Below are 26,797 nucleotides of genomic sequence, written 5' to 3' on the forward strand. Positions count from 1 at the left end.
CCTCTCCCCCAATAATTACCTTTACTAATTCTGCCTGGTAAATCTCCTAGTAAAGAAAAACCATGTTTATTAAATCAAGCACTATGCATAGTTGATGGAAAAATTTATTTCAGCTTTTCTATATATATATTGTTCATTTTCACAACTTGATTGAGTCTTAAAAATGGATTAAGATTGTCATTAAAAACACTTGTTAAGTATTTCTTGGGAAATAAGGAATCATTTTGTGATGAGTTAAGGATACTTTTTATTAACCAAAGTCTGTTTTTTTTCCCCTGGTATTTTCTGATAATTGAAGAAAGAATTAAGCATTGTTTGAAAGTGACAGTTTTTGAATTTTAGAATGGTCATATTTCAGTGAAAATAAAGACTTTTCAGTCACATTTCTACTTTTACATTTTGAAAAAATGTCTAAATGTATTCTACCAAAATAGTCTTTCAGTATATTTCAGTTTAATAGAGTTAGGTATGACCAGCCCTCGCTCTTTGGCATAATTACTAACATAGTTTAGACTTTAGTGAGCTGTAGGAATGGTAATGTTGGTAACTTCACATGACACAAGATAGTGACTCTAGACTACACAGACTGCATTTCTTAAGTATTCTTATTATGTTTTATAGGACAAAAGGAATGCTTGATTATAAAGAAACAGTGATGTAGGTAATTAAACTTAAGACACAGTTACTGAATGCTGAAATTGTACAGTAAAATATTTTTCAAATGTATATTTTGTGAATGAAAATTGTGCTTTTTTTCTTAAGTTTGTGGTTTAAGCCATGAGACTTGAAAGTCACCAGGTGGTGCCATTACCACCCAGCCTCCACATCTCACTATCATGACAATTTTCAGAAGTAACAGCCTTCAGGGAATTCTCTCTTTCCTTTAAGCTTTTGACTATTCTCATCAGCTAATGTGACATTTTGAGAAAGAGATTTTGCCAATGGAGTTGAAAACCCCAAACTTAATAAGACAGATGAGCAGCTAAAATGATATTGACTGAAAGTGCCAGAGTAGATATTTTTTACAACCTCCACCTTCCTAACTATTAATATTTATATTGTTGCAGCAGAGATTGTTTGCTAGTGGGTAGGGTCATACCAATAGTGACCAGCCTTCTAAAGTGTTTCTCATGGTGACTGTGTTGGGAAACGCTTAGGTACAGCAACTCCAGAGAAACAGCCATGTTTGTGCTTTGAGTAAGAAACTACTTCTTTATGCTGTACTTCTTCCAGGATGCTTCACCTGAAGTTGTGGAATCCAGCTCTTTTATATATGACAGATAAGATGACTAAGACCTCAGAATTTAACCATTCTGTGTCCAGGGTACTACAACTGGTAATAAAACCAGGAGGATAGCTAGACTGACAGTGTTTGCAGAATTGAATAAGTCATTCATTCGGCACTTACACAGTGGACTTTTTTTATAGCCTAGTCTAAGACTCTTCAGCCTAAAACACAGTTAATATGTTGAGTGAATCAGTCAATCAATCAAAACCAATGTCTGTTTGTCTCTGTCTCTATGTCTTTGTCTCTCTCTCATCTTTATACTGGGGAGCCCTGCAGTCTAGTTATGCAAATTAGACCTTATACAGAAATATCTGCAATAATAAGTTTTCTCCTGGAACTGTTCTTTTAAAAGCACACTGTTGGGGCACCTGGATGGGTCAGTTAACCGACTGAGCCTCTGCCTTTGGCTCTGGTCATGATCCCAGGGTCCTGAGATCAAGTCTTGAGTGGGGCTCCTTGCCTCTCCCTCTCCCTCTGCCCCACTCTCTTTACCCTTCTTCCCCTCTTGTGCTCTCTCTCACTCTGTCTCTCAGAAAAATAAATAAAATATTTAAAAATAAATAAAAGCACAACTCTTTTTTTTTTTTCTTAAAAGAAGTGATCCCAAGGTTAAAAGTCAAGGAAGAAGAGCAGAGGAAGTGAACAGAGATGTCATTTTACAGTGCAAGTTTGAGCATGTTCTTCCCCTGGGGGAGGAAAGGTTGAAGGAAGAGAAGCACTGGGTAGTTTTGGAAGTGTTCTGGAAGCTGCCATGGAATGCTTATGGTCACATTCATTGACAAAAACTTAGTCATGTGGACACACATCACTGCAAAAGAGACTAGGAAATATACTCTTCACTCTTGGCACCTGTGTGCCCTGCTACAATTTAGAGGTTCTGTTACTGTAGAAAAAGAATGGGGCTCTGTCAAAAGGGGCTTCTGATGAAAACAGTAGAAATTAAGAATTCCATGAACTGATACTCAGCTAAAGGGCAGTTTTTAGCTTTGGCTCCTATAGCTATCTATGACAATGACCTAGGCACTTGAGGTTTGGGCAGGAAGTAAGGGTTGTTTTTTTTTTAAATCTGAAAACTAAGCAGTGTTGCTGTGATGCTCATTTTGAGAAAGCTCTATGATAGGTAATTATACAAAATTGGCTCAAGAGAGCAAGGTCATCAGTGAGTCTGCAAATGCCTTGAAAATGTTGTATTTTCATTACCAAAAAATCATGAAGATAGTATACTCAATAAAGGGATTATCTTTTATCTATATCTAGGAGTGTGTTTATTGGTTTTGGGCACAGTTTGAGCCCTTCCCAGGCCCTTAGAGCTTGCTCAGTTGATAACCCTGGTCTAGGATTGTCACCTCTGCCCCTCACACCTGGTCACACACAGTGTCACCCCTGCACCCTGGCTGCAGCCCCACATGCCCATTACCTCACTGCAGTGGGAGTTGCCACAGCTCTGGTGCACAGGCTCAATAGCTCTTCTCACCACATCTAGATTAGATGGAGTGAGGCTGTGGGTCCTGGGTCCTGGCCTCTCCCATAACTGCTGGAGGGACCAGGTGATAGTCTGAAGTGCAGGAGAGTTCCTACTGTAGTGGAATACATCTTGGCCAAGTATGGGAGGGAACTAGCAGATAAATCTTGCTTAGAAATGTCCTGAGGTGTGTTGGTTTTGTGAAACCTGAATAGAGATGTACCATATTACCTAAGCCCCTGTTTCTTCCTGCTTCTGTGATTAGTTCAGTAATAAACACTTGGATTTTTCTTCCTTCGTTCCATTCCATTCTTCTCTACTTTTTTCATTATTCTTCCTTACTAAGGATTGCATGCAAGCTTATAGCAGGCAAGCTCTGCCCCACGCTCTATTTTTTTTTTGCCATACCAGACACTATCCACCTTCTTGATTCCAATCTTCCCTGTCTTCCCACAGTCAGAGAAGATCGACAATTGAAAGCCATCAAAAACTTCTCTCTCTTCTAAAGTCTAAAGTAACTTAAGTGCATCCTCCACTTCCTCATCATCTTGTCTTTCATCCTGTTTCTTCTCTTTGTCCCTGTTTCATCCATTTTTTCCCTTTACTATCTCTCAGTGCTATAAATTTCCCTCTAATCACTGCCATTGTTGCATCCCACAGGGCTCAGTAAGTTGTGTTTTTATTTAGTTCAAATTATTTTAAAATCTCTTTTGAGATTTCTTTTAGCCATGTCATTTAGGAGTGTGTTGTTTAATCTCTAAGTATTTTGTGATTTTTTTTTCCCTTTCACTATCTTTTTGTCATTGATTCCTAGTTTAATTCCATTATGGTCTGAGAACAGACATTTTATGATTTCTATTTTTTTAAATTTACCAAGATGTGTTTTATAGCCCAGAATGTAGCCTGTCTTGAGGAATGTGAGCTTGAAAAGAATGTGGAGTCTGCTGTAGTTGAATGAAGTGGTCTATAGATGTCCATTATATCCAGTTGATTGGTCATATTGTTTCACTGCAGTCTCACTGATTTTCTAATAGATGGGTGTTGAAGTCTCCAAATATGATGGTGGATTCACCTATTTTCCTTGAAGTTCTATTCGTTTCTGCCTCCCATATTTTGATGCTTTGCTATTAAGTGCATACATATTAAGAATTGTTACATCCTTTGGAAGAATGGACTTATTTATAATTGTGTAATATTCCTCTTTATCTATCTATATATATTTTTTTTTTGCTTTGCTTCAAAGCAAATTTCTGCTCTGTCTGAAATTAACATAGCTACTCCTATTATCTTCTGATTAGTGTTAGCAGGGTATATCTTTCTCTATTCCTATACTTTTAATATATATATGCCTTTATATTTAAAGTTGGCTTCTTATAAACAACTTATAATTGAGTCTCCTTCTTTTGATCCACTATGACAATCTATGTTTTAATCTGTGTGTTTAACACATTGATGATCCAAGTGATTATTGATATATATGGATTAATAGCTACCATATTTGTTATCTTCTATTTGTTGCTATTGTTCTTTGTTTCTATTTTTGTCTTCCATTCTTTTTCTTCCTTTTCTGGTTTTAATGGAGTATTTTATATGATTTCATTTTCTTTCCTTTTCTTTTCTTTTTTAGCGTTTGCTTTAGAATTTTCAATATACATTTACAACTATTCCAAATCCACTTTCAAATAATGCTATATTGCTTCATAGGTAGTGCAAATACCTGATCATAACAAAATTCTTCTGATTCCTCCATCCTGTGCCTATACCATTGCTGCCCTTCATTTCACACACAAGCAAGGATTTACATAAGCATACTGAATTGAATACATTCTTGATGCTATTATTATTTTTTTAAAGATTTTATTTATTTATTCATGAGGGACACACACACACACAGAGAGAGAGAGAGAGAGGGAGAGAGAGGCAAAGACACAGGCAGAGGGACAAGCAGGCTCCATGCAGGAGCCCGACATGGGACTCGATCCCAGGTCTCCAGGATCAGGCCCTGGGCTGAAGGCAGCACTAAACTGCTGAACCCCCAGGCTGCCCGATGAATATTATTTTGAAGAAACTGTTATTATGTTAGCTCAGCTAAGAATAAGAAAAATAAGTTTTTATTTCACCCTCACCTATTCCTTCCTTGATTCTCTTTTCTTTCTTTATGTATATTCCAGTTCTGACTATATAATATAATTTTCTTTGTCCTTTAAGAAATTTTAACATTCCTTACAAGGTATTCACTACTGGCAACAAATTTTCCTCAGTTTTTGTTTAGGTGAGAAAGTCTTTATTTTGTCTGGACTTTTGAAGGAGAATTTCACAGAATGCAGAAAACTAGATTGCTTGGCATGTTTTCCTCCTGCACTTTAAATATTTCATTCTATTTTGGTTGGTTGGTTGGTTGGTTTTTGCTTACGTACTTTCCATGGAGAAGCTGGTTGAAATTCCCATCTCTGTTCCTCTATAGTAAGGTGTTTTTCCTCTCGTTTCTTTCAAATTTTGTCTTTATCTTTGATTTTCTGCAGCTTAAATCTGTTATGTGTAGGTATAGTTTCTCAGGGCATTTTGCCTACTTGGTACTAAGCTTTCTAGATCTGTAGGTTTTTTTTGTTGTTGTTTTGGGTTTTTTTAAAGATTTTATTTATTTATTCATGAGAGACAGAGAGAAAGGAAGAGACAGGCAGAGGGAGAAGCAAGCTCCCTGCAGAGAGCTTGATGTGGGACTCTATCCCAGGACTCCAGGAGCATGTCCTGGCCTGAAGGCAGATGCTTAACCACTGAGCCACCCAGGTGTCCCAGATCTGTAGTTTGGTGTCTGATAATAATTCGGAAAAATTCTCAAGTCACTACTGCTTCAACTATTGCTTATTTTTTCTGTTGGTTCCTTTTCTACGTCTCCCACAATTCTTAAATGTTCTGGTTTTTGTTTGTATGTGTATTCTTAGCCTTTTTTGTTTTCTTTCTGTTTTTCAGTTTTGGAAGTTTCTATTGATAAACATTTAAGCTTCTTTGCTTAGCCATATCCGGTTTACTAATGAGACTCTCAAAGGAGAGTCTCCTCCTCTTCATTTCTTTAAGTGTTTTTTATCTCAAGCATTTGTCATTCCTTCTTATTAGCACTTCCATCTCCACTTAATTACTCCTCTATTCTTGCATGTTATCTATCTACTTTTCCTTTTGAGCCCTTAGTATATTAATCATAATTTTAAAAATATTTTCCTCCGATGAATCTTAACATTTCTGCTATATCTGACTGATGCTGATACTGATTTTGCCTCTTAGTATGTCTTTAACTTTTTCTTGATAACTGGGCATGCTATATGTGGCAAAAGGAACTAGGCCTTAGTAATGTTAGTAGTGAGGTGTCTGAGGTCCTATATCTGGTGAACCTGTGCTCCTTAACTGTGTACTTTGCCTCTCAGTTTGCCTCCCCACTCTTTTTTTCTCCCCTTTAGATGAGACAGAAGGGCCAGATGGGGCTGGAGTTAGGCATTTGCCTTCCCCCAGTTCTCTTAGGCTCTGATTGAAAACACCAATATGGGGGCATCTGGGTGGCTCAGTCATTTAAGCCTCTGCCTTTTGCTCATGTCATGATCTCATAACCCTGGGTTCAAGCCCCACATCGGGCTCCCTGCTCACTGGGGAGTCTGCTTCTCCCTCTCACTTTGTGCCTCCCCCTGCTCCTGCTCTTTCATTCTCTCTGTGTCAAATAAATAAAATCTTAAATTTCCTTCTTTCATCTGTTGTCCTTTAGTTCACAGCCCTCTCTTGTTATATTCATTTACTCATACCTCATTCTCGTTTTTTTCCTTACACAACAGCCTTTTTTAAGAGTTAATATGTATATTTTTGTTTCTTTTGTTCTTGTAAAATTGTCACCATTTTGTATGCATGGCTTTTTAATTTACATGAATGATTTAGTGTTACTTGCCTGTTTTGTGTTTTTTAACTCAGAGTTGTGTTTTAATCTGTCAGCACTTAATATTTCCTTCTACCTTCTGCCTAGCACTCCATGGTCTGCATCAAGTTTGTTTTATGTCCACTAAGGAATACACTGGGGATGCCTGGGTGGCTCAGTGGTTGAGCACCTGCCTTCGGCTCAGGGCATGGTCATGGGGTCCTAGGGTCGAGTCCCGCATCGGGCTCCCCATAGGGAGCCTGCTTTTGCTTCTTCCTGTGTCTCTGCCTCTCTCTCTGTGTCTCTCATGAGTAAATAAATAAAATCTTTTTAAAAAAATGAATACACTGGCTATCTTCCTGTCCCCACAGATACATATCTTCATTTGAGTTTCCTTATGGACATTTCTGTGTTCTTAGGGCCACTTACTACTGCAACATCTCTCTTTAAAGAGGCTGCACCTCTGTCCTCCTCACCAATAATATCTAAGAGTTCCTGTATCTCCACACTCCTCAACAAGTACCTTAATGCAGCCTTCTAACTCTTGGCCAATATCTGACATAATGTGATGTTCCAATATTTTAATTTACTTTTTTCTTAATTCCTAATAAGTTTTAACAACTCTTCAAGGCAGCCCTGGTGGCACAGCAGTTTAGCGCCGCCTGCAGCCCAGGGCGTGATCCTGGAGACCCTGGATCGAGTCCCACGTCAGGCTCCCTGTATGATGATGCCTGCTTCTCCCTCTGCCTGTGTCTCTGCCTCTCTCTCTCTCTCTCTCTGCATTTCTATGAATAAATAAATAAATAAAATCTTTAAAAAAAAAAGCATCTTCAGATGCTTGTTACCCTTTGGACTTTCCTCTTCTATGTCTTATACCTTCATTTTTTTCATTTCTATTTCTGTTTGTTTTTTTTAATCATTCCAGGTTGTAGAAGTTCTTCATAAACGCAAATATGAAACCCTTGGTCCTTATGAATCTGATCACCTGGTGGTGGCAGTGGTGGGGTAATTGGAAATGGGGGAGATGTGGGTGAATTATACTGTTACAGCTACCCAGAAAGGAGACCCTTGGGAATGCCTATGTTTCAGCAGATTGAGGAGAAAAGACTGGGTGGGCAGTGGTTGGGGAGACTGGGAATGATTGGGTACAGTCACCGAGAGACATTGCTGTGTAAGCTATACTAAGATTCTCAACAACCTGGGTTTCTGGATACCAGGAATCCTATGGGCCTCAGGAAGCTCCTACACAGCATATAGTTGGAATTTCCTAGCATCTAGCACTCTTAGGACTTAGAGATGGTGATGTCACCCTGGTCTGCCATTCTAATCAGTGGGTAAATCCAATCCTAAGAAGAAGTCTAGCCATGATTGGTAGTCAAGGCTATAACTTATCCTCTCAGTGCCTTTAGCTCAAGGCAGGATCCCGGGGTCCTGGAATCGAGTCCTGTATCGGGCTTCCCGCAGGGAGCCTGCTTCTCCCTCTGCCTATGTCTCTGCCTCTTTCTCTCTCTGTCTCTCAAGAATAAATAAATAAAATCTTTTTTAAAAAAATTAGCTATTCATTTTAATCATTATTCTTCATATTATTTTTTCTACTGTTATTCATTCACTTGAAGAATTTTTTTCAAAATATACACAAACTGCTTATTAGCTAATGGCTATAATACTAACACAAGAATGTAAATAGTTGGATGGGAAATTTCAAAGTATTTTGGTTTGTAATTATAATGTTGAAATAGTCTCAAAATCTGATGTATAAATCCAAAATGTCTTTTTTTTTTTTTTTGAGAGAGAGAGAGAGAGAAAGAGCAGAGTGGAGAGAGATAATCTTAAGCAGGCTCCATGACCAGCATAGAGGCTGACTTAGGGCTTGATCTCAGCACCCTGAGATCGTGACCTAAACTGAAATCAAGAGTCAGATGCTTAACTGATGGAGCCACCCAGGTGCCCCATGTGCTACATTTAAAAAAAAAAATAGAAAGCATTTTTTCACTTTTTAAATTTTTAATCATTTATATCATGGCAACATTAAAATAAAGGTTGCTGACAGTTGTTTAAACAAAACTTTGCAGTAGTTCTATGGAAAAACATACAATTTACAATTAGATAACCTTTTGAGGATTTCTATTTGTGATTTTCTAAACGTTGTGGTAGAATCTGTTCTTCATCTTCTTCATCTTTGGTACTCTCTTATAGTCAGTGGAAGGGATTGATTTGGCCTTCTTTTAACAATTATGTTTGATTTCATATTTTTTATCTGCTTGGTAGACCTATAGTTTTTATAAATATTTGACTCTTTTTGTTTGTTTGTTGTTATTTGCTATATATATAAATTTGGAGTAAAATTGACACTTGGAGTTTCCCTGCCGTTCATTACTTTGCTATATAAAGTGAAGGTGTGCACAACCACACCTGCTAATATCCTAGAAGCTAAGATATCATATGAGCACTGTGCTTTCAGTAAAGGTGGTGTCATCTGGAAAGTGAACTGAGTGCAGACCAGAACTTGTCTTATACTTTTGCTGGCCAAAATTGGATTTGGGGACTAATTTGCTATTTTGCATTATCTACTTTAAAAATTTTAATATATATACACACACATATATATAAATAAATATATATATGTATATATACATACACACACAGACATCACATGTGTATACATACATATATATTTATATATTTATATATATATACATACACACAGACATAACACACACACACACACACACACACACACATATATATGACTTCATTTTAAATGGTTACCTAGTTCAAATGCACTTAACTGGATTTACAGAAAATGTAACACTGTAACGTAGTCTCCTTTTTTTGAGTCATCCTGTGACAATAAGACAGGAAGCACATACAGCATTTAATAAAGATTCATGGGTTGTTTTTCCCTTCTAGCATGTGTTTCAGAGCAGATTCTTAGCTTGATGTGCAGAACATGTAACACAAAAGATAAGAAGTAGCTATATGCTGTTAAGTTAGTTACTAAGTCCAAATGAGACTTGTCTTACATTAGGAGTGCCTGTCATGGCTTTTAGGACAGATGTGAATTTCAAGGAAAAACGCTCTTTATTTTCAAGAACATACTTCCCCACATTATAGTTGTCCTTCATGTGGCCTACTCAGTTCTTTAATTTTATGCTAGATCTGAGTATGTGTCTGTTGTCTACATCACTGGAATCTTTGAGTAGATCTTTTTTTTTCTGGCCTGGTCACGTGAAGCACCAGGGTTTGAATAAGAGTCCCAGAAGTGCTCTGGGAATGATTTTTGTATTGCCAGGAATGCTGATATTTTGGCACTGAATTAATGTCTCCCAAAATGCCATCAAACGCTAACTGAAAACAAAGATACTAGTGTTGTCGCCACAGCTGTGTTCTCTTCGCCAGTTTCTTCTATGCACAGCAAGAAATTTTAAGTCCCGTAGCATAAGATGAAAGTGAGTCAGTCTTGTGTACTATACTATAATGCAACTGGGTGCCCACCGCCTCCCTCCACCCTGGTGATTCTGCATGTTGGGATTGAATTTAGCTATTGTGTAGAATTCTGTCTGTATCGTGGATATTGTGGGGTTTTTTTTAAACAAATGGAGTACCTGTGAGGGACTGGGGTGCCCAGTGTAATACGGAAAATTTCACTTGTTCATTAAGTATTTATTGAGCACTCTGTCAAATACTCAGTTTTTAAAGAGCATATAAGAATTTCTCTGCTACAGTGTGAAACATGAACACCATAGGAAACCCAAGTGTAAGGTCTGTGAGCACCCAAAAGGGAGAGAGAGTTGATGGAAGGGACTTGTGAATGAGGCCTGTATGAACTGGATGCTATAAGTGGTTGTAATTTGAATATGTGGAAATTGGGGGAAAAAATGAACACTTATGTCAAAGGAGAAATGGCCTGGAGAGAAAAAAGAAAAGGAGCTCAAAAGTGCTAGTGAGAGAGGTTTTTTGAAAGATGGAGTGGGCAGGTCAACTGTGGGCATGAAATGCCAGATTGAAAAGTGAGCTCCACTGAGCAAATGGTAAAATGTTCATCTAGGTTATCTTGTTCCAACAGTAGAGAGGATAAACTCCTCCCGTCCTGAACCGTGGACCTCTCTGCTTGCTTTTGGGTCTGCTACTCCATATTTTGTGATATGAGTTTCTCAGTAGACCTTTTTTGAGTGTGAATGCCACTCTTGATTTTTGTATTGTATTTCTCCTAGTAGGACCACATTTTCTCCTTATGGAATAAAAATCCTTTGGAAATTTTGACCTTTCTCATTTATAGGTCTAATACTTTAATTTACAAACATAATAGTACTTAAATGGTCTAAAAGTGACTTGAACTTTTACAGTACAATCCTACTTGCTCTTCCCATTCAGTGTAATTTTATCAGCTAACTTTCTAAAGTTCCATATTTGGAACTAGATCATGGTGAGTTAAAAACATTAGAGGTGCCAGTGGATCAAAGTAGAATTACTTGGATCTATTAATTGGAATCTGACAACCTCAGATAGTGGGAAAGACAGGCCGGAGGCCTGCCTGTCTTTTCCCTTTCTCCTTTTCTTACCTCCTCTTCCTCCTACCCATCTATACAGTTATCCATCTATTTTCTTAAAATTTTTGTATTGGTGTATAGCAGTGTTACATTAGTTTCAGGTATGCAGCATAGTGATTTGACAGCTGTATGCATTACACCCTGCTTGCCACAAGTTAGCTACCATCTGTCACCATACAACAGTGTTACAGTACCATTGGCTATATACCTATGCTGTACCTTTCATCCTGCTGACTTAGCTCAGTCCATAACTAGAAGCCTTTATCTCCTACTTCCCCAAAGTATAGCATACTTCATGAATTTGCATGTCAACATCCTACTAGTCTTCTTTGTATTGTGCCAATTTTAGTATGTGCTGCTGTGAAATAGGCACATATCCATTATTTTTTATAAAACTCTTTTGAATACTTAAGCAAATAATGAAGTAAAGCATTATGTATAATATTTATAGAACTTGTTTAAAATAATAATTCCTGAATCTTTGGATAGGAGAAGTAGGGATTTACATTTTGAATAGGCTTAAAAATACTTGATTCTCATTAAAAGTGGTCCAGGTATTGCACTTCCAGAAACACTGAAATAAAAGCAAGGAAGAGTACTTCTTTGGCCAATAAAATTTATGAGTGTGATTGCCTAATATTTATTTCATATGGACTCAAATGGAAAAAAAAAAAAAAAAAAAAAACCTTACCTGGTATGGAGTGCCTGGATGGTGCAGTCACTTGAGCATCCAACTCTTGATTTTGGCTCAAATCATGATATCAGGGATCGTGATCTCAGGGGTCATGAGATCAAGCCCTATGTCAGGCTCCACACTCAGAACAGAGTCTGCTTGAAATTCTCTCTCCCTCTGCCCCTCCCACTTTTGTGCTCTCTCACTCTCTCACTCTCAAATAGATAAATAAATCTTATAAAAAAAAATAACCTAGTGGATAACGTATTTATAGTTGGAGAAAATTATATGCCCAGGTGTGTCTTATCCCCTTTAGGATTTTATTCCACTTGTATTTGAATAAGAGTGTGCCACAAGATGGAAGGTAAAGTTGTCCTCCTCCTCCACAAAAGGCCAGCCTGGTTATAGTTTTCCCTACAAAACAATGCAATTTTAGGATAAATAAAGATCAGCTATTAGGTTTATGATGAGTGTATGATAAAGTTGTTGTTAATCTTTTTGGTTTGACTTTGAACCATCTTTTAATTATTTCATGTTACCTGTTTTCCCCCCATCAAGAATAAACTGTTTGAAATATCTTTCTATAGCTGGGAAATAATAATGTCCTGAAAAGAATCTGTGTGAGTGGTTCTCTAACGTAATTATAGATTAACTCATCAACACCACCAAAGAGCATAAAATGAGACATTTTCTCTTGGTCCTATCTCAGACGTACTAGATCAGAATCTCCTGGTGAGAATTCCAAAGTTCTCAGAGGGATCCTACTGTAGCCAGCCTGCCTCCCTCCATGCTGTAGCTTCATGAACTTTTTTGAGAATATCTGAATACGTTTGAATACATATTCAAATGACTTGTTTTCACATCCTTTTTCTTACGCTGTCAAGTTTTATACATTGTTGGAGCTCACTAAGTTTTTATAAAATACTTATATTGGATATTTGATGGGAATGTTAAGAATTCAGTTTTATTCTTGAATTAGAATGTTTTGTTGTTATTGTTACCCCTAGGATGGAAAGAAGAAGTTCGACAAGGAGAGTGAAAAGTACTATTCTATTCTTGATAAACATTTAAATTTGTCTGCAAAGAAAAAGGAATCTCATTTGCAAGAGGTAAGCTTTCCACTCAAAATGTGAAAAGAACATTAGCATTAAGTTATGTGAATATTTCCAAAGCAACATTAGCATTAAGTTATGTCCATATTTCCAAAGGTGGTAGTATCTCAGAATCTGCTGCTCTTTATAAAATGATGACATTAAGAATTAATTGAGCACTTACAGTGGATAGACCCTGTGCTGAGCATTTCACATGCTTTATGACCCTTAATATTAATAGTTCCCAGTAAAAGACGAGTTCTTTCATACAATGTTGAGAAAGAATGAAATAAGATTTTTTTTCTTTTCTTCTTATTGGGCAATTTTTCGACAGCAGGACCTATCAAACTGATGAAATAGTTTTTTAAAAAATATCTCCTTTTAAGATACTGTTTTTGCATTAAGAGGAAAATATATACACAATTACACATTTTAAAATCTCTATTTTATATCAGTTTTCTTAAAAAACAAGTCAACAGATATTTTCACATCTTTGCATTTAAGCAGCCCATTTCTTCTTTTTTTCTGAAATATTTATTCTCATTGGTAATTTTTAACTGTAGTAAAACAGAGTAATCCTCTTACCAAAGTATAAGTCTCTTCTTTCTCTTCTGTCTCTACTTCTAGGTATCATTGTCAAGAACCTCTTTCAATCCCTCCTTCTAATCTTTTTAGCAAAGCCATCTACCTTACTGCATTGCTTATCAAAATCAATCTGGTTCTCTGCTCCCCTATTCCTTTTCTTATTTTCCTTACCTCCATGTTTACCTACCAGGCACGCTTGACCAGTTGGTGTTTGAATACAGTGAACTACAGTCAAAAGGCTTGGGAGGGTTACTTTTACTTCTGTTTCCTTTTTTCTGTCCTCTTATATTCTCATTGAAGGAACTGAATTTCTTCATTTAAAAACTTTTTTAAGATAAAGTTTAATATTGGGAATATATGATATTTAAACATATGTTCGTCATAACAAGTACCTTATTATTAACACTTATTATTAAAATAGGATACATTAATATACAATTTGTGCTGAGGGAAAGATTTTTCTGGCTAAATTGATAGAGTGAAAAAAATTGTCATTAAGAAAAATCATATTTTGAATTTTCATAGACATATCTACTCTTATGAAATACTGTATTGTAACTTAATATTATGTTCACATGTTCCAAACTTCTTTAATGCTCATGTACCTCTTTGGGCATTACACTATAAGAAACCTAGGAGAGAATGCACTGTGTAGATGTTAGTCATGTGAAGAAAGGCTCCCCTAATTATCACCAGTACACTACCATCTGCCATATCAAGGGCTATGGCCAGGTGCCATTTTAAAAATATACTGCCTTTAAATCAGCAGTGTTTTTTAGGGTCTCTAAAGGCTTATATGTTCTTCAGATTCTTGGTGATATGAGAGGCCACACTTAGACATTGCTTAAACCATCAAAGACATGCTAACTGTATCTTAATTTTAAAATTCTCTAGAGGATATGCTTCAATTTTCCCTGTCAATCTAATTCTGTATTGGCTTGTTAGTGACCCTAAATTGTTTAGGCTATGGTACAAAAGAATATATCTGTTCTGGTTCTATACTTAGTTGAGCCTGGAAAAAACTATAATATGATTAGTAGCATCCTCTACTTGCCCCACTACACACGTGCACACAGGCACATATTTCTTTTCCAGACTTCATAGCCCACAGGAGAACACAAATTGTGCCAGAGCAGCTCCTCAGAAGACATAATGTAGACAAGAAAAAAATGTGCCTTGTTTTTTTTCCCTCTACCCTTCCAGGAATCAAACCTGTTGTAGAGAGATGCTGCCATACATGTGTTTAATTCTGTAACCTCCGTCCTTTTCCAGAGTAACTCTGGTACTTCTGTCAGTACCCAGCTTATTGTTTTCAGAAAGACTGCTCTGTGCCTTCTCACTTGCACAGCTGACTCCTTGTTGATTTGTTCATGGGAAATAAGTGGTTCCCCATTTTCAGGACTGAATTTGGGATTACCTTGTGCTGGTAAAGCTACAAGACCATCAATTTGATAGATCATTAGAGTATAAGCATAATTAGAAACAGACTTATTAAAATTATAGACTTTATAGTAAATGAAAAGAAGTAAAATTTGATGTGTAATTGGATAATTTCTTTCAAAATATGAAATAAGAGGAAGAGATCATAAAGGAAATGTAGAAAGACTAGAATGTATCAAAATAATTTTAATTCAAAAAATATTAAATCAAATCAAAAGGCTAAGTGCTTGGGAATTTGTACAACGTGTGACACAGAATTACCATCACTTTTATACAAGTTGCATTTGCAAATCGGTGTGAAAAAGTCTTCTGTGGAAAAATAAGGAAGTGAGAATTTGAAAGGGCAGAGAATGGAAGGAAAGATGGTGGCAGAATAGGAGGATCTTAGGCTTGCCTCATCCCACAAATTAACTAGATAGCTATTAATTCATGCTAAACACACCAGAAATTGATCCAAAGACTTGTGGAACAAACTCCACAATTAAAAGTAGAGAAGAGGCCACATGAAGAAAGGCAGGAAGTGCAGAGACACAGTTTGGGAAAGAATGGATTGTGGCCATTGCAGTCAGGACAAGGGGAGCCATGGTTGTGGAGAAGGGCAAGAGACAGACTAACACTTGGGGGAAACACACTGTGAAAATGAATTCCTGTAGCAGTGGACTTGGAAAGTGAGAGGAGCCAAATTTCTAATTTTGTGAGTTCCAGCAACTAGTGGGGCTTACAGCTTGGAGTTCTAAAGGTCAGCAGGCTTGGCTCCTGGAGAGCCCGGAGGCAATGGTACTGCTCTTATAGAGGTGGAGCAAAGAGCCTGTGGACATACAGTGACCTGAAGAGCACCTGAGGCACCCAGTGGAGAGGTTGTTTGCTCATCTTGGAGCATGTCCCAGAGATGCAGCTTCACAAAGAGACCCCTCTAGGAACAAAGGACCTGACAGACACCATTTCCCTCCCCCACCCTTTAGCATAGTCTCAGAGCCACCTGTGGGAACCACTGTGGGGCAGACACTACCTACATTGCTTACCCAAGCCCTGCCCCCCCATGCTCTAGTGGAACTGCCCTTCCAATTGTGCTTGCCTTGGTCCCAGAACAGCAGGACGCCACCTGCAGAAGATTAGCCAAAATCTTTGCCAACACTGCATCCCCAAAGGCAGGAGTTTTCTGGAGCTAGGTTCTGGCAGCAGTAACAATATATCTCATTTCACAAGCAGACTAGAACACATCTAGTTAAAACACACCACATTCAGACAGGGACCAAACACTGCCCACAACAGGCAAAGAAACCTCTGTAGATGACTGGCCTGAAGGATAAAGCAGTCAGGACACAACAGCAGAGCATGTGCAGCACACATTGGAGATACTCCCAGAAGTTCCAGGCCTTGGGGAACAGGGGACACTACATAGAGCACTGCAGGACCTCGTCTTTATAAGGCCATTACCCTCAAAAACAAGAGATGTAGCTGACTTTCCTAAAATGAGAAGACAGAAAAATTTGTCCCAAATGAAAGAACAGGACAAGGCCATGGCCAGAGATCTAAATGAAACATGTAAGTAACAAGGCTGGTAGAGAATTTAAAGTAATGAACATAAAGATACCTATTGGACTTGAGAAAAGGACTGGAGGATATGAGTGAGACCCTTAACACAGAGATAAGGGATAACATAGCGGAGATAAAGGACTCAATAAATGAAGTAAAAAGCATGTTTGGTGGAATGAATAGCATGATGGAAGAAGCAGAGGAACAAATTAATGACCTAGAGGTCAAAGTAATGGAAAGTAATCAAGCTGAACAACAGCAACAAAAAAAAAAAGAATTATGTAAAATGAGAATAAACTGAGGGAACTCAGTGACTCAATTAAACATAATAACATTACTATGGAAGTCGCAGTAGAAAACAGAGAAAAGGGGGCAGAAAACTAATTCAACATAATAATAGCTAAAAACTTCCCTAATCTGGTAAGGAAACAGATACCCAGACCCAAGAAGCACAGAGAACTACCAACAAAATCAACAGAAGCAGATCCACACCAGGACATATTGTAATAAAAATGGCAAATACAGTGATAAAAATAAATGGATTTTTCAACAGAAACTTTCCAAGCCAAAAGGGAGTGGCATGATACATTCACAGTGCTGCATGGGAAAAATGTGCAGCCAAGAATACTCTAGCTAGCTAGGCTATCATTCAATTCAATTAGAAGGAGAATAAAGAGTTTCTCAGACAAATAAAAGCTAGAAGAGTTTATTATCAGTAAACCAGCCCTGCAAGAAATACTGAAGGTAGCTCTTTGTTGGAAAGGAAAGACCATAAATAAGTGGGAGTATGAAGGAAGGGAACAAAAAATAAAGCAGTAAACATGAATATTTTTTATAAAGTCTCAGTCAAGGACCCACAAAATTAATGCTGTGAAACGAGATACCATGTACCTAAAACATGGGGAGGAGGGGAGTAAGAATGGATTCATCTTAATACAGATTCCTATATGCAGATGTTATATACAAGGCTAATGGTAAACACAAATCAATGGAGCACCTGGATGGCTCAATAGTTGAGCTTCTGCCTTTGGCTCAGGTCATGAGATCAAGTCCTGCATCAGGCTCCCTCCCCACAGAGAGCCTGCCGCTACCTCTGCCTGTGTCACTGCCTCTCTCTGTGTGTCTCTTATGAATAAATAAAATCTTTTAAAAAACCACACATCAAAAACCATTAATACATATGCAAGGAATAAAGAGAAAGAAATCCAAATATATCACTAAAGAAAACCAGCAAACCATGAAAGAGAGACAGAGGATCAGATAAATCTTGAGAAACAACCACAAAACAGTAATAGAATGGCGAGAAGTACATATTTACAAGTAATTACTTTGAATGTAAATATATGAAATGCACACTATCAAAAAGCAATACGACAGAATGGATAAAAAAGCGAGACCCATCAATATACTGTCTACAAGAGACTCATTTTAGACCGAAAGACTCCTGCAGATTGAAAGTGAGTAGCAGGAGTGGAGTAGCAATACTTATATCAGACAAAACTTTAAAAAACAAATAGTGTGACAAGAGACAAAGAAAGACACTATATAATAATAATAAAAGGGACAGTCCATCAAGAAGATATAACAATTGTAAATACTTATGCACCCAACATGTGAGCACCCCAATACACAAAATGATTAATAACAAACATAAAGGAACAAATTGATGGTGATAGAATGCAACAACAATACTTACCTAAATTCACAAGTCATCTAAACAGAAATTCAGGAAGGAAACAATGGCTTTGAATGACACACTGGCCCAGATGGATTTCACAGATACATTCAGAACATTCCATCCTGAAATAGCAGAATACACAGTCTTTTCAAGTGCACATGGAACGTTCTCCAGGATAGATCACATATTAGCCCACAAAACAAACCTCAACAAATTCAAAAAGATCTAATTCATACCATGAAGGTTTTCTGATCACAACACTATGAAGCTAGAGGTCAACCACAAGAAAATATTTGGAAAGACCACCCATGCATGGGGGGTAAGTAACATGCTACCAAACAATGAATGAATCCAGCAAGAAATCAAAGAAGAAATTAAAAAGCACACATAAACAAGATGAAAACGCAATAGTTCAAAACCTTTTGGATGCAGCAAAAGCAGTTCTAAGAGGAAAGTTTACAGCAATACAGATCTACCTGAAGAAGCAAGAAGTCTCAAACAACTAGACATTACAACTAACATTACAACTAGAAAAAGAACATGAGACAGAACCCAAAACCAGCAGAAAGAAGGGAATATTAAAGATTAGAGCAGAAATAAATGATATAGAAACTTCAAAAAAGCAATAGAACAAATACTTGAAACCAGGAGCTAGTTCTTTAAAAAAACGTCAATAAAATTGATAAAACTTTAGCCAGACTTCTCAAGAAGAAAGAGAAAGTACTAAACAGAATCACAAATGAGAGAGGGGAGATAACAACTGGCACTACAGAAATACTAACAATAATAAGATAATATTATGAAAAACTATATGCTAACAAATTGGACAACCTGGAAGAAATGTATAAATTCCTAGCAACATGTAACCTACCAAAACTGAACCACGAAGAAATGGGAAATTTGCACAGATTTATAACCAGAAAACAAATTGAATCAGTAATCAAAAAATTCTCAAAGCTAAAATCCAGTATCAGATAGCTTCACAGGAAAGTTCTACCAACCATTAACGAATAGTTAATATCTATTTTTCTCAAAGTATTCCAAAAAAAATAGAAAAGGAAGGAAAATGTCCAGATTTATTCTAGGAGGACGGCATTACCCTGATACCAAAACCAGATAACAACACCACACACACAAAACGAGTACTACAGGCCAATATCTCTGATAAACATAGATACAAAAATCCTCAACAAAATACTAGCAAACAGAAGTCAACAATCCATTAAAAAATCATTACCACAACTGAGTGGGATTTATTCCTGGGATGCAAGGCTGGTTCAGTATTCACAAATCAATCAACATCATATATTATGTCAGTAAGAAACATATGATCATTTTAATGGAAGCAGAAAAATCGTTTGACATAGTACAACACCCATTTGTGAATGGGTTTAGAGGGAATACATACCTCAACATAATAAAGGCCAGCTAGGAAAAATCCACAGCAAATATTATCCTTAATGGGGAAAAACTGAGAACTTTTTCCCTGAGATCAAGAACAAGACAATGATGTCCACTCTCACCACTTTAATTCAGCAGAATCTGGAAGTCCTAGTCACAGCAATTAGACAATAAAAAGAAATAAAAGGCATCCAAATTGGTAAGGAAGAAGTGAAACTTTCACTATTTGCACGTGACCCAGTACTCTATATAGAAAACCAGAAAGACTCCATTAAAAACTACTAGAACTGATAAACAAATTCAATAAAGTCGCATGATACAAAAAATAATGCACAGAAATCTATTGCATTTTTATACAATAATTAAGAGGCAAAAAGAGAAATTAAGAAAAAAATCTTGGTACACCTGGGCTCAGGTGGTTAAGCGTCTGCCTTCAGCTCGGGTCATGATCTCAGGGTACTGGGATTGAGTCCTGCATCAGGCTTCCTGTTTGGCAAGGAGTGTGCTTCTCCCTTTACTCCTCCTCCCTGCTTATGCTCTCTCTCTCTAATGCTCTCTCTCTCTCTCAAATAAATAAATAAAATCTTTAAAAAATCTCATTACAGTTGCACCAAAAATAAGATACCTGGAATTAACCTAACCAAAGATGAAACCTGTACTCTAAAAACTAAAAACACTGCTAAAAGAAATTGAAGATGACAGAAATGCAAAGACAGTCTGTGCTCATGGATTGGAAGAACAAATATTGTTAACATGTGTATACTACTCAAAGCAATCTACAAATTCAATGAAATCCCCATCAAGATACAGCATTTTTCACAGGAAATAATAGTGCAAATAATCATAAAATTTGTATGGAACGCTACAGAGAAGAGAGTTTGCCTTCTAGCAAGGTAGGAAGGAGGAAGAAAAGTAAAAAAGAATCCAGTGGGGGAGGGGCCCGGCGAGGAGCCGGGCTAAGGCCCTGGGGCCAGAGCCTCCAGGACAGGACAGGAGAGCCCAGGCCTGGAGAAGCAGGAACGTTAAAAATCGGCACTGTTTCCTTCCTGGACAGAAAGGCGCTCAGCAGGGAAACTGGGCAGAACTGCAGGAGGGGCGGTGGGGCCTCCTGGCCCCCAGGGGCACTAACAGGGAGGTGCGCCGGGGAAGAGCCTGCATACACCTGACAAGCTCGGGAAAGGGCTGCAGCGCTCCTGGAGGGGCCTCGGGAGAAGCTCAGGCAGCGGCTCCTGCCGGAGGGGTCTGTGCGCTGCTGCCTTTAAGAGCCGTGGCCCCGCACGCAATGCCAGCAGTGCCAGGGATCCCAGGGCGCCCAGCGGACGCAGCGCAGGATCCTGCACTCACCCCGGGGTTGGCAGAGGTGGGGAGGGCACAGGACAGCGAGGACTCTCCTGCCAGCGCCGGGCGCCCCCAAGCTATGGAGGTCAGCACCCCCTCCCCCCCCGGAGCATCCAGGCCACTGTGGACTGGGAGCTGCGGGACTTACTGCGGGAGCTGACTCCAGGGCTGGAGAGCTGGCCGCTGCCAGTGTTGTTCCTCCTGCTGTCCCCCTGTGCCAGGGACAAAGCGGGGCCCCCCAGGGAACAAAGGCCTCACAGGATAAACAGCTCCCCCTGAGCCTGCACCTGGTGGGGGGAGGGGCATCTCCCCCAAGGGCACACACAGGAGAATCAGCACAGCAGGTCCGTCCCTCCAGAAGACCAGCTGGAAGGTAAGGGGAAGAACAAGTTCTTAGCCGAGTATTGCTGGAAAGCTCCAGGGGAGGTCGAGGGATTTACAGTATATAGAACCAGAGGATACTCCTCCTTGCTTTTGTTTTGGTTTGGCTAGGTTTCTTTTCTTTTTTTTTTTTTTTTTTTTTCTTCCTTTTTCCAATACAACTCGTTTTTAGCCCGCTGCACTGAGCAAAATGACTAGAAAGAAGAACTCACCACAAAAGAAACAATCTAATCTTCCCTAACTTGTGGAGGGCAACAAACATTCAGATCCAGGAGGTAGAGACATCCCCCCTAAAATCAATAAAAACCGTTCAAAACTTTCACATCTAATAGTGATACTTACAAATTCCAAAGATAAAGAGAAAATCCTTAAAGCAGCAAGAGACAAGAGATCCTTAACTTAAATGGGGAGGAGTATTAGGGTAACAGCAGACCTCTCCACAGAGACCTGGCAGGCCAGAAAGGGCTGGCAGGATATATTCAGGGTCCTAAATGAGAAGAACATGCAGCCAAGAATACTTTATCCAGCAAGGCTCTCATTCAGAATACAAGGAGACATAAAGAGCTTCCAAGATAGGCAGAAACCGAAAGAATATGTGACCACCAAGCTAGCTGTGCAAGAAATATTAAAGGGGAAGAAAGAGGAAGCCCAAAGAAATAATCCACAAAAACAGAGACTGAATAGGTATCATGATGACACTAAATTCATATCTTTCAATAGTAACTCTGAACGTGAACGGGCTTAATGACCCCATCAAAAGACACAGGGGTTCAGACTGGATAAAATAGCAAACCCATCTACTTGCTGTCTACAAGAGACTCATTTTAGACCTAAGGACACCTCCAGCCTGAGAATGAAAGGTTGGAGAACCATTTACCATTCAAATGGTCCTCAAAAGAAAGCAGGGGTAGCAATCCTCATATCAGATAAATTAAAGTTTGTCCCAAGGCCTCTCATAAGAGATTAAGAGGGACACTATATCATATTTAAAGGATCTATCCAACAAGAGGACCTAACAATCATGAATATTTAGGCCCCTAATGTGGGAGCTGCCAAGTATATCAAACAATTAATAACCAAAGTAAAGACACACTTAGATAATTTTACATAATACTGGGAGACTTCAACATGGCACTTTCTGCAAATGACTGATTTTCTAAGCACAACATCTCCAAAGAAACAAGAGCTTTAAATGATACACTGGAACAGATGGATTTCACAGATATTTATAGAACTTTACATCCAAACGTAACTGAATACACATTCTTCTCAAGTACACATGGAACTTTCTCCAGAATAGACCACATACTGGGTCAAAAATCAGGTCTTAACCGATATCAAAAGATTGGGATTGTCCCCTGCATATTTTCAGAACACAATGCTTTGAAAATTGAACTCAATCACGAGAAGAAATTTGGAAGATATTCAAACACTTGGGTACTAAAGACCATCCTCTAAAAGATGAAAGGGTCAACCAGGAAATTAGAGAAGAATTAAAAAGATTCATGGAAACTAATGAAAATGAAGATGTAACTGTTCAAAATCTTTAGGATACAGCAAAAGCAGTCTGAAATGGAAATACATCACAATACAAACATCCCTCAAAAAATTGGAAAAAACTCAAATATACAAGCTAACTCTAAAGGAACTGGAGAAAGAACAGCAAATAAAACCTACACCAAGCAGAAGTAGAGAGTTAATAAAGATTCAAGCAGAACTCCATGAAATAGAGACCCAAAGAACTGTAGAACAGATTAACAAAACCAGGAGTGGGTTCTTTGAAAGAATTAAGATAGATAAACCATTAGGCAGCCTTATTAAAAACAAAAGAGAAAAGACTCTAATTAATAAAATCACAAATGAAAAAGGAGAGATCACAATCAATACCCAGGAAATACAAACAATTTTAAAAACATATTATGAGCAGCTATATTCCAATAAATTAGGCAATCTAGAAGAAATGGATGCATTTTTGGAAAACCACAAACTACCAAAACTGGAACAGGAAGAAATAGAAAACCTGAACAAGCCAATAACCAGTGAGGAAATTGAAGCAGTCATCAAAAACCTCCCAAGACACAAAAGTCCAGTTGGCTTCCAGGGAAATTCTATCAAACATGTAAAGATGAAACAATACGTATTCTACTAAAGCTGTTCTGAAATATAGAAATGGATGGAGTACTTCCAAAACTCATTCTGTGAGGCCAGCATCACCTTAATTCCAAAACCAGACAAAGCCCCACGAAAAAGGAGAATTATAGACCATTATCTCTGATGAACACAGATGCAGAAATTCTCAACAAGATACTAGCCAATAGGATCCAACAGTACATTAAGAAAATTATTCACCATGACCAATTGGGATTTATCCCAGGACACAAGGCTGGTTTGTTGATTGCTTCACTCGTAAAGGAATCAGCATGAAAGATCATATCACCAAAAGAAAAAATAAGAACCATATAACCCTCTCAATAGACGCAGAGAAAGAATTTGACAAAATACAGCATCCATTCCTGATCAAAACTCTTCAGAGTGTAGGGATAGAGGGAACATTCCTCAGCATCTTAAAAGCCATCTACGAAAAGCCCACAGCAAATATCATTCTCAATGGAGAAGCACTGGGAGCCTTTCCCCTAAGATCAGGAATAAGACAGGGATGTCCTCCCTCACCACTGCTATTCAACATAGTACTGGAAGTCCTAGCCTCAGCAACCAGGCAACAAAGAGAAATAAAAGGCATTCAAATTGGCAAAGAAGAAGTCAAAGTCTCCATCTTTGCAGATGACATGATACTGTACGTAGAAAACCCAAAAAACTCACCCCCAAGATTGCTAGAACTCATACAGCAATTCGGCAGTGTGGCAGGATACAAAATCAATGCCCAGAAGTCAGTGGCATTTCCATACACTAACAATGAGAGTGAAGAAAGAGAAATTAAGGAGTGAATGCTATTTATAATTGCACCCAAAAGCATGAGATCCCTAGGAATCAACCTCATCAAAGAGGTAAAGGATCTATACCCTAAAAACTACAGAACACTTCTGAAAGAAATTGAGGAAGACACAAAGAGATGGAAAAACATTCCATGCTCATGGATTGGAAGAATAAATATTGTGAAAATGTCAATGCTACCCAGGGCAATTTACACATTTAATGCAGTTCCCTATCAAAATGCCATGGACTTTCTTCAGAGAGTTGGACCAAGATTGTGTAGAGTCAGAAAAGACCCCGAATAGCCAGGGGAATATTGAAAGAGAAAACTAGAGCCAGGGGCATCACAATGCCAGATTTCAGGTTGTACTACAAAGCTGTGGTCATCAGGGCAGTGTGGTAATGGCACAAAAACAGACACATAGATCAATGGAACAGAATAGAGAATTCAGAAATGGCGCCTCAACTCTATGGTCAACTAACAAAGCAGGAAAGACTATCCACTGGATAAAGGACAGTCTCTTCAATAAATGGTGCTGGGAAAATTGGACAGCCACGTGCAAAGGAATGAAACTAGACCAATCTTTTATACCATACATAAAGATGAACTCAAAATGGATGAAAGATCTAAATGTGAGAGAAGAATCCATCAAAATCCTAGAGGAGAACACAGGCAACACCCTTTTTGAACTTGGCCACAGTAACTTCTTGCAAGATACATCTATGAAGGCAAGAGAAACAAAAGCAAAAATGAATTATTGGTACTTCATCAAGATAAAAAGCTTTTGCACAGCAAAAGAAACAGTCAACAAAACTAAAAGACAACCTACAGAATGGGAGAAGATATTTGCAAATGACATATCAGATAAAGGGCCAGTATCCAAGATCTATAAAGAACTTCTTAAACTTAACAGCAAAGAAACAATCCAATCATTAAATTAGCAAAAGACATGAACAGAAATTTCAGAGAGGAAGACATGGACATGGCCAACACGCACATGAGAAAATGTTCTGCATCACTGGCCATCAGGGAAATACAAATCAAAACCACAATGAGATACCACCTCACACCAGTGAGAATTGGCAAAATTAACAAGGCAGGAAACCACAAATGTTGGAGAGGATGTGGATAAGGGGAACCCTCCTGCACTGTTGGTGGGAATGTGAACTGGTGCAGCCACTCTGGAAAACTGTGTGGAGGTTCCTGAAAGAGTTAAAAATAGACCTGCCCTACGACCCAGCAATTGCACTGTTGGGGATTTACCCCAAAGATTCAGATGCAATGAAACGCCGGGACACCTGCACCCCGATGTTTCTAGCAGCAATGGCCACAATAGCCAAACTGTGGAAGGAGCCTTGGTGTCCATGGAAAGATGAATGGGTAAAGAAGATGTGGTCTCTGTATACAATGGAATATTCCTCAGCCATTAGAAACGACAAATACCCACCATTTGCTTCAATGTGGATGGAACTGGAGGGTATTATGCTAAGTGAAATAAGTCAATCGGAGAAGGACAAACATTATAGGGTCTCATACATTTGGGGAATATAAAAAATAGTGAACAGGATTAAATGGGAAAGGAGAGAAAATGAGTGGGAAATATCAGTGAGGGTGACAGAGCATGAGACACACCTAACTCTGGGAAAGGAACAAGGGGTAGTTGAAAGGGTTGTGGGGGGTGATGGGGTGACTGGGTGATGGGCACCGAGGGGGGCACTTGACGGGATGAGCACTGGGTATTATGCTCTATGCTGGCAAATCAAACTCTAATAAAAAATATATACAACAAATTAATTAAATAAAATAAAGAAAAAGCAAAGGTGAAAAAGACACACACACAGGAATCAAACTCTTAACTACAGAGAAGAAACTGACTGCTACCATAGGAGAAGTAAGCAGGAGGGTGAGTGATAATAGGTTATAGGAATCTAGGAGTGCGCTTGTTTGATGAGCCCTGGGTGATGTATGGAATTGTTGAATCACTGAATTGTATACCTGTATGTTAATTGAAATTAAAAATTAAATTTTTTTTTGTTTATTATAGATTTTATTTATTTATTTATTTATTTATTCATGAGAGGGAAAGAGAGAGAGAGGCAGAGAAGCAGGCAGTGGGAGAAGTAGGCTCCATGCGGGGAGCCTGACATGTTACTTGATTCTGGGTCTTCAGGATCAAGCCCTGGACTGAAGGTGGTGCTAAACCGCTGAGCCCTCGGGGCTACCCTAAGAAGTTTTTTTTTTTTTTTTTTTTTTTTTAAATTTAAGAAGTTTTTAAAAGAATATAAAAGGGCATTTCATCAAAGAAGAAATATAAACCATTATAAGCATTTTAAGTGTCTTTTTTTGTATAAGCGTTTTAAGTTCCAATGTCATATGTCCTAAGAAAATGATGCAATTTAGTAATTGCAGCAGGATAGTATTGTGACTTATGAGAAGATAGCATACAGAGTGAAAGTATGAGAAACTAAGTATACTTTTGCTTTTCTGATGAGAACATAAACTCTTTCAGTCAGTCCTGAGGTAAATTTGGCTACTTTTTCAACAAAG

At 38.2% G+C, this 26,797-nt stretch overlaps 1 protein-coding gene across 5 annotated transcripts in view; it reads left to right on the plus strand.

Moving 5' to 3' along the window:
- ARHGAP42 (Rho GTPase activating protein 42) overlaps positions 1 to 26,797 on the plus strand; it is a 287,887-nt gene that overhangs the window by 169,250 nt on the left and 91,840 nt on the right. For all 5 annotated transcript variants that reach the window (XM_041730578.1, XM_041730579.1, XM_041730580.1 and 2 more), the window contains one exon: positions 12,876 to 12,977. In XM_041730578.1, coding sequence (XP_041586512.1) covers positions 12,876 to 12,977 — 102 coding nt within the window. The remainder of the gene's footprint in view (positions 1 to 12,875; positions 12,978 to 26,797) is intronic.

This window comes from Vulpes lagopus, chromosome 15, assembly GCF_018345385.1.
Source record: "Vulpes lagopus strain Blue_001 chromosome 15, ASM1834538v1, whole genome shotgun sequence".
In the NCBI taxonomy this organism is placed as follows: domain Eukaryota; kingdom Metazoa; phylum Chordata; class Mammalia; order Carnivora; family Canidae; genus Vulpes; species Vulpes lagopus.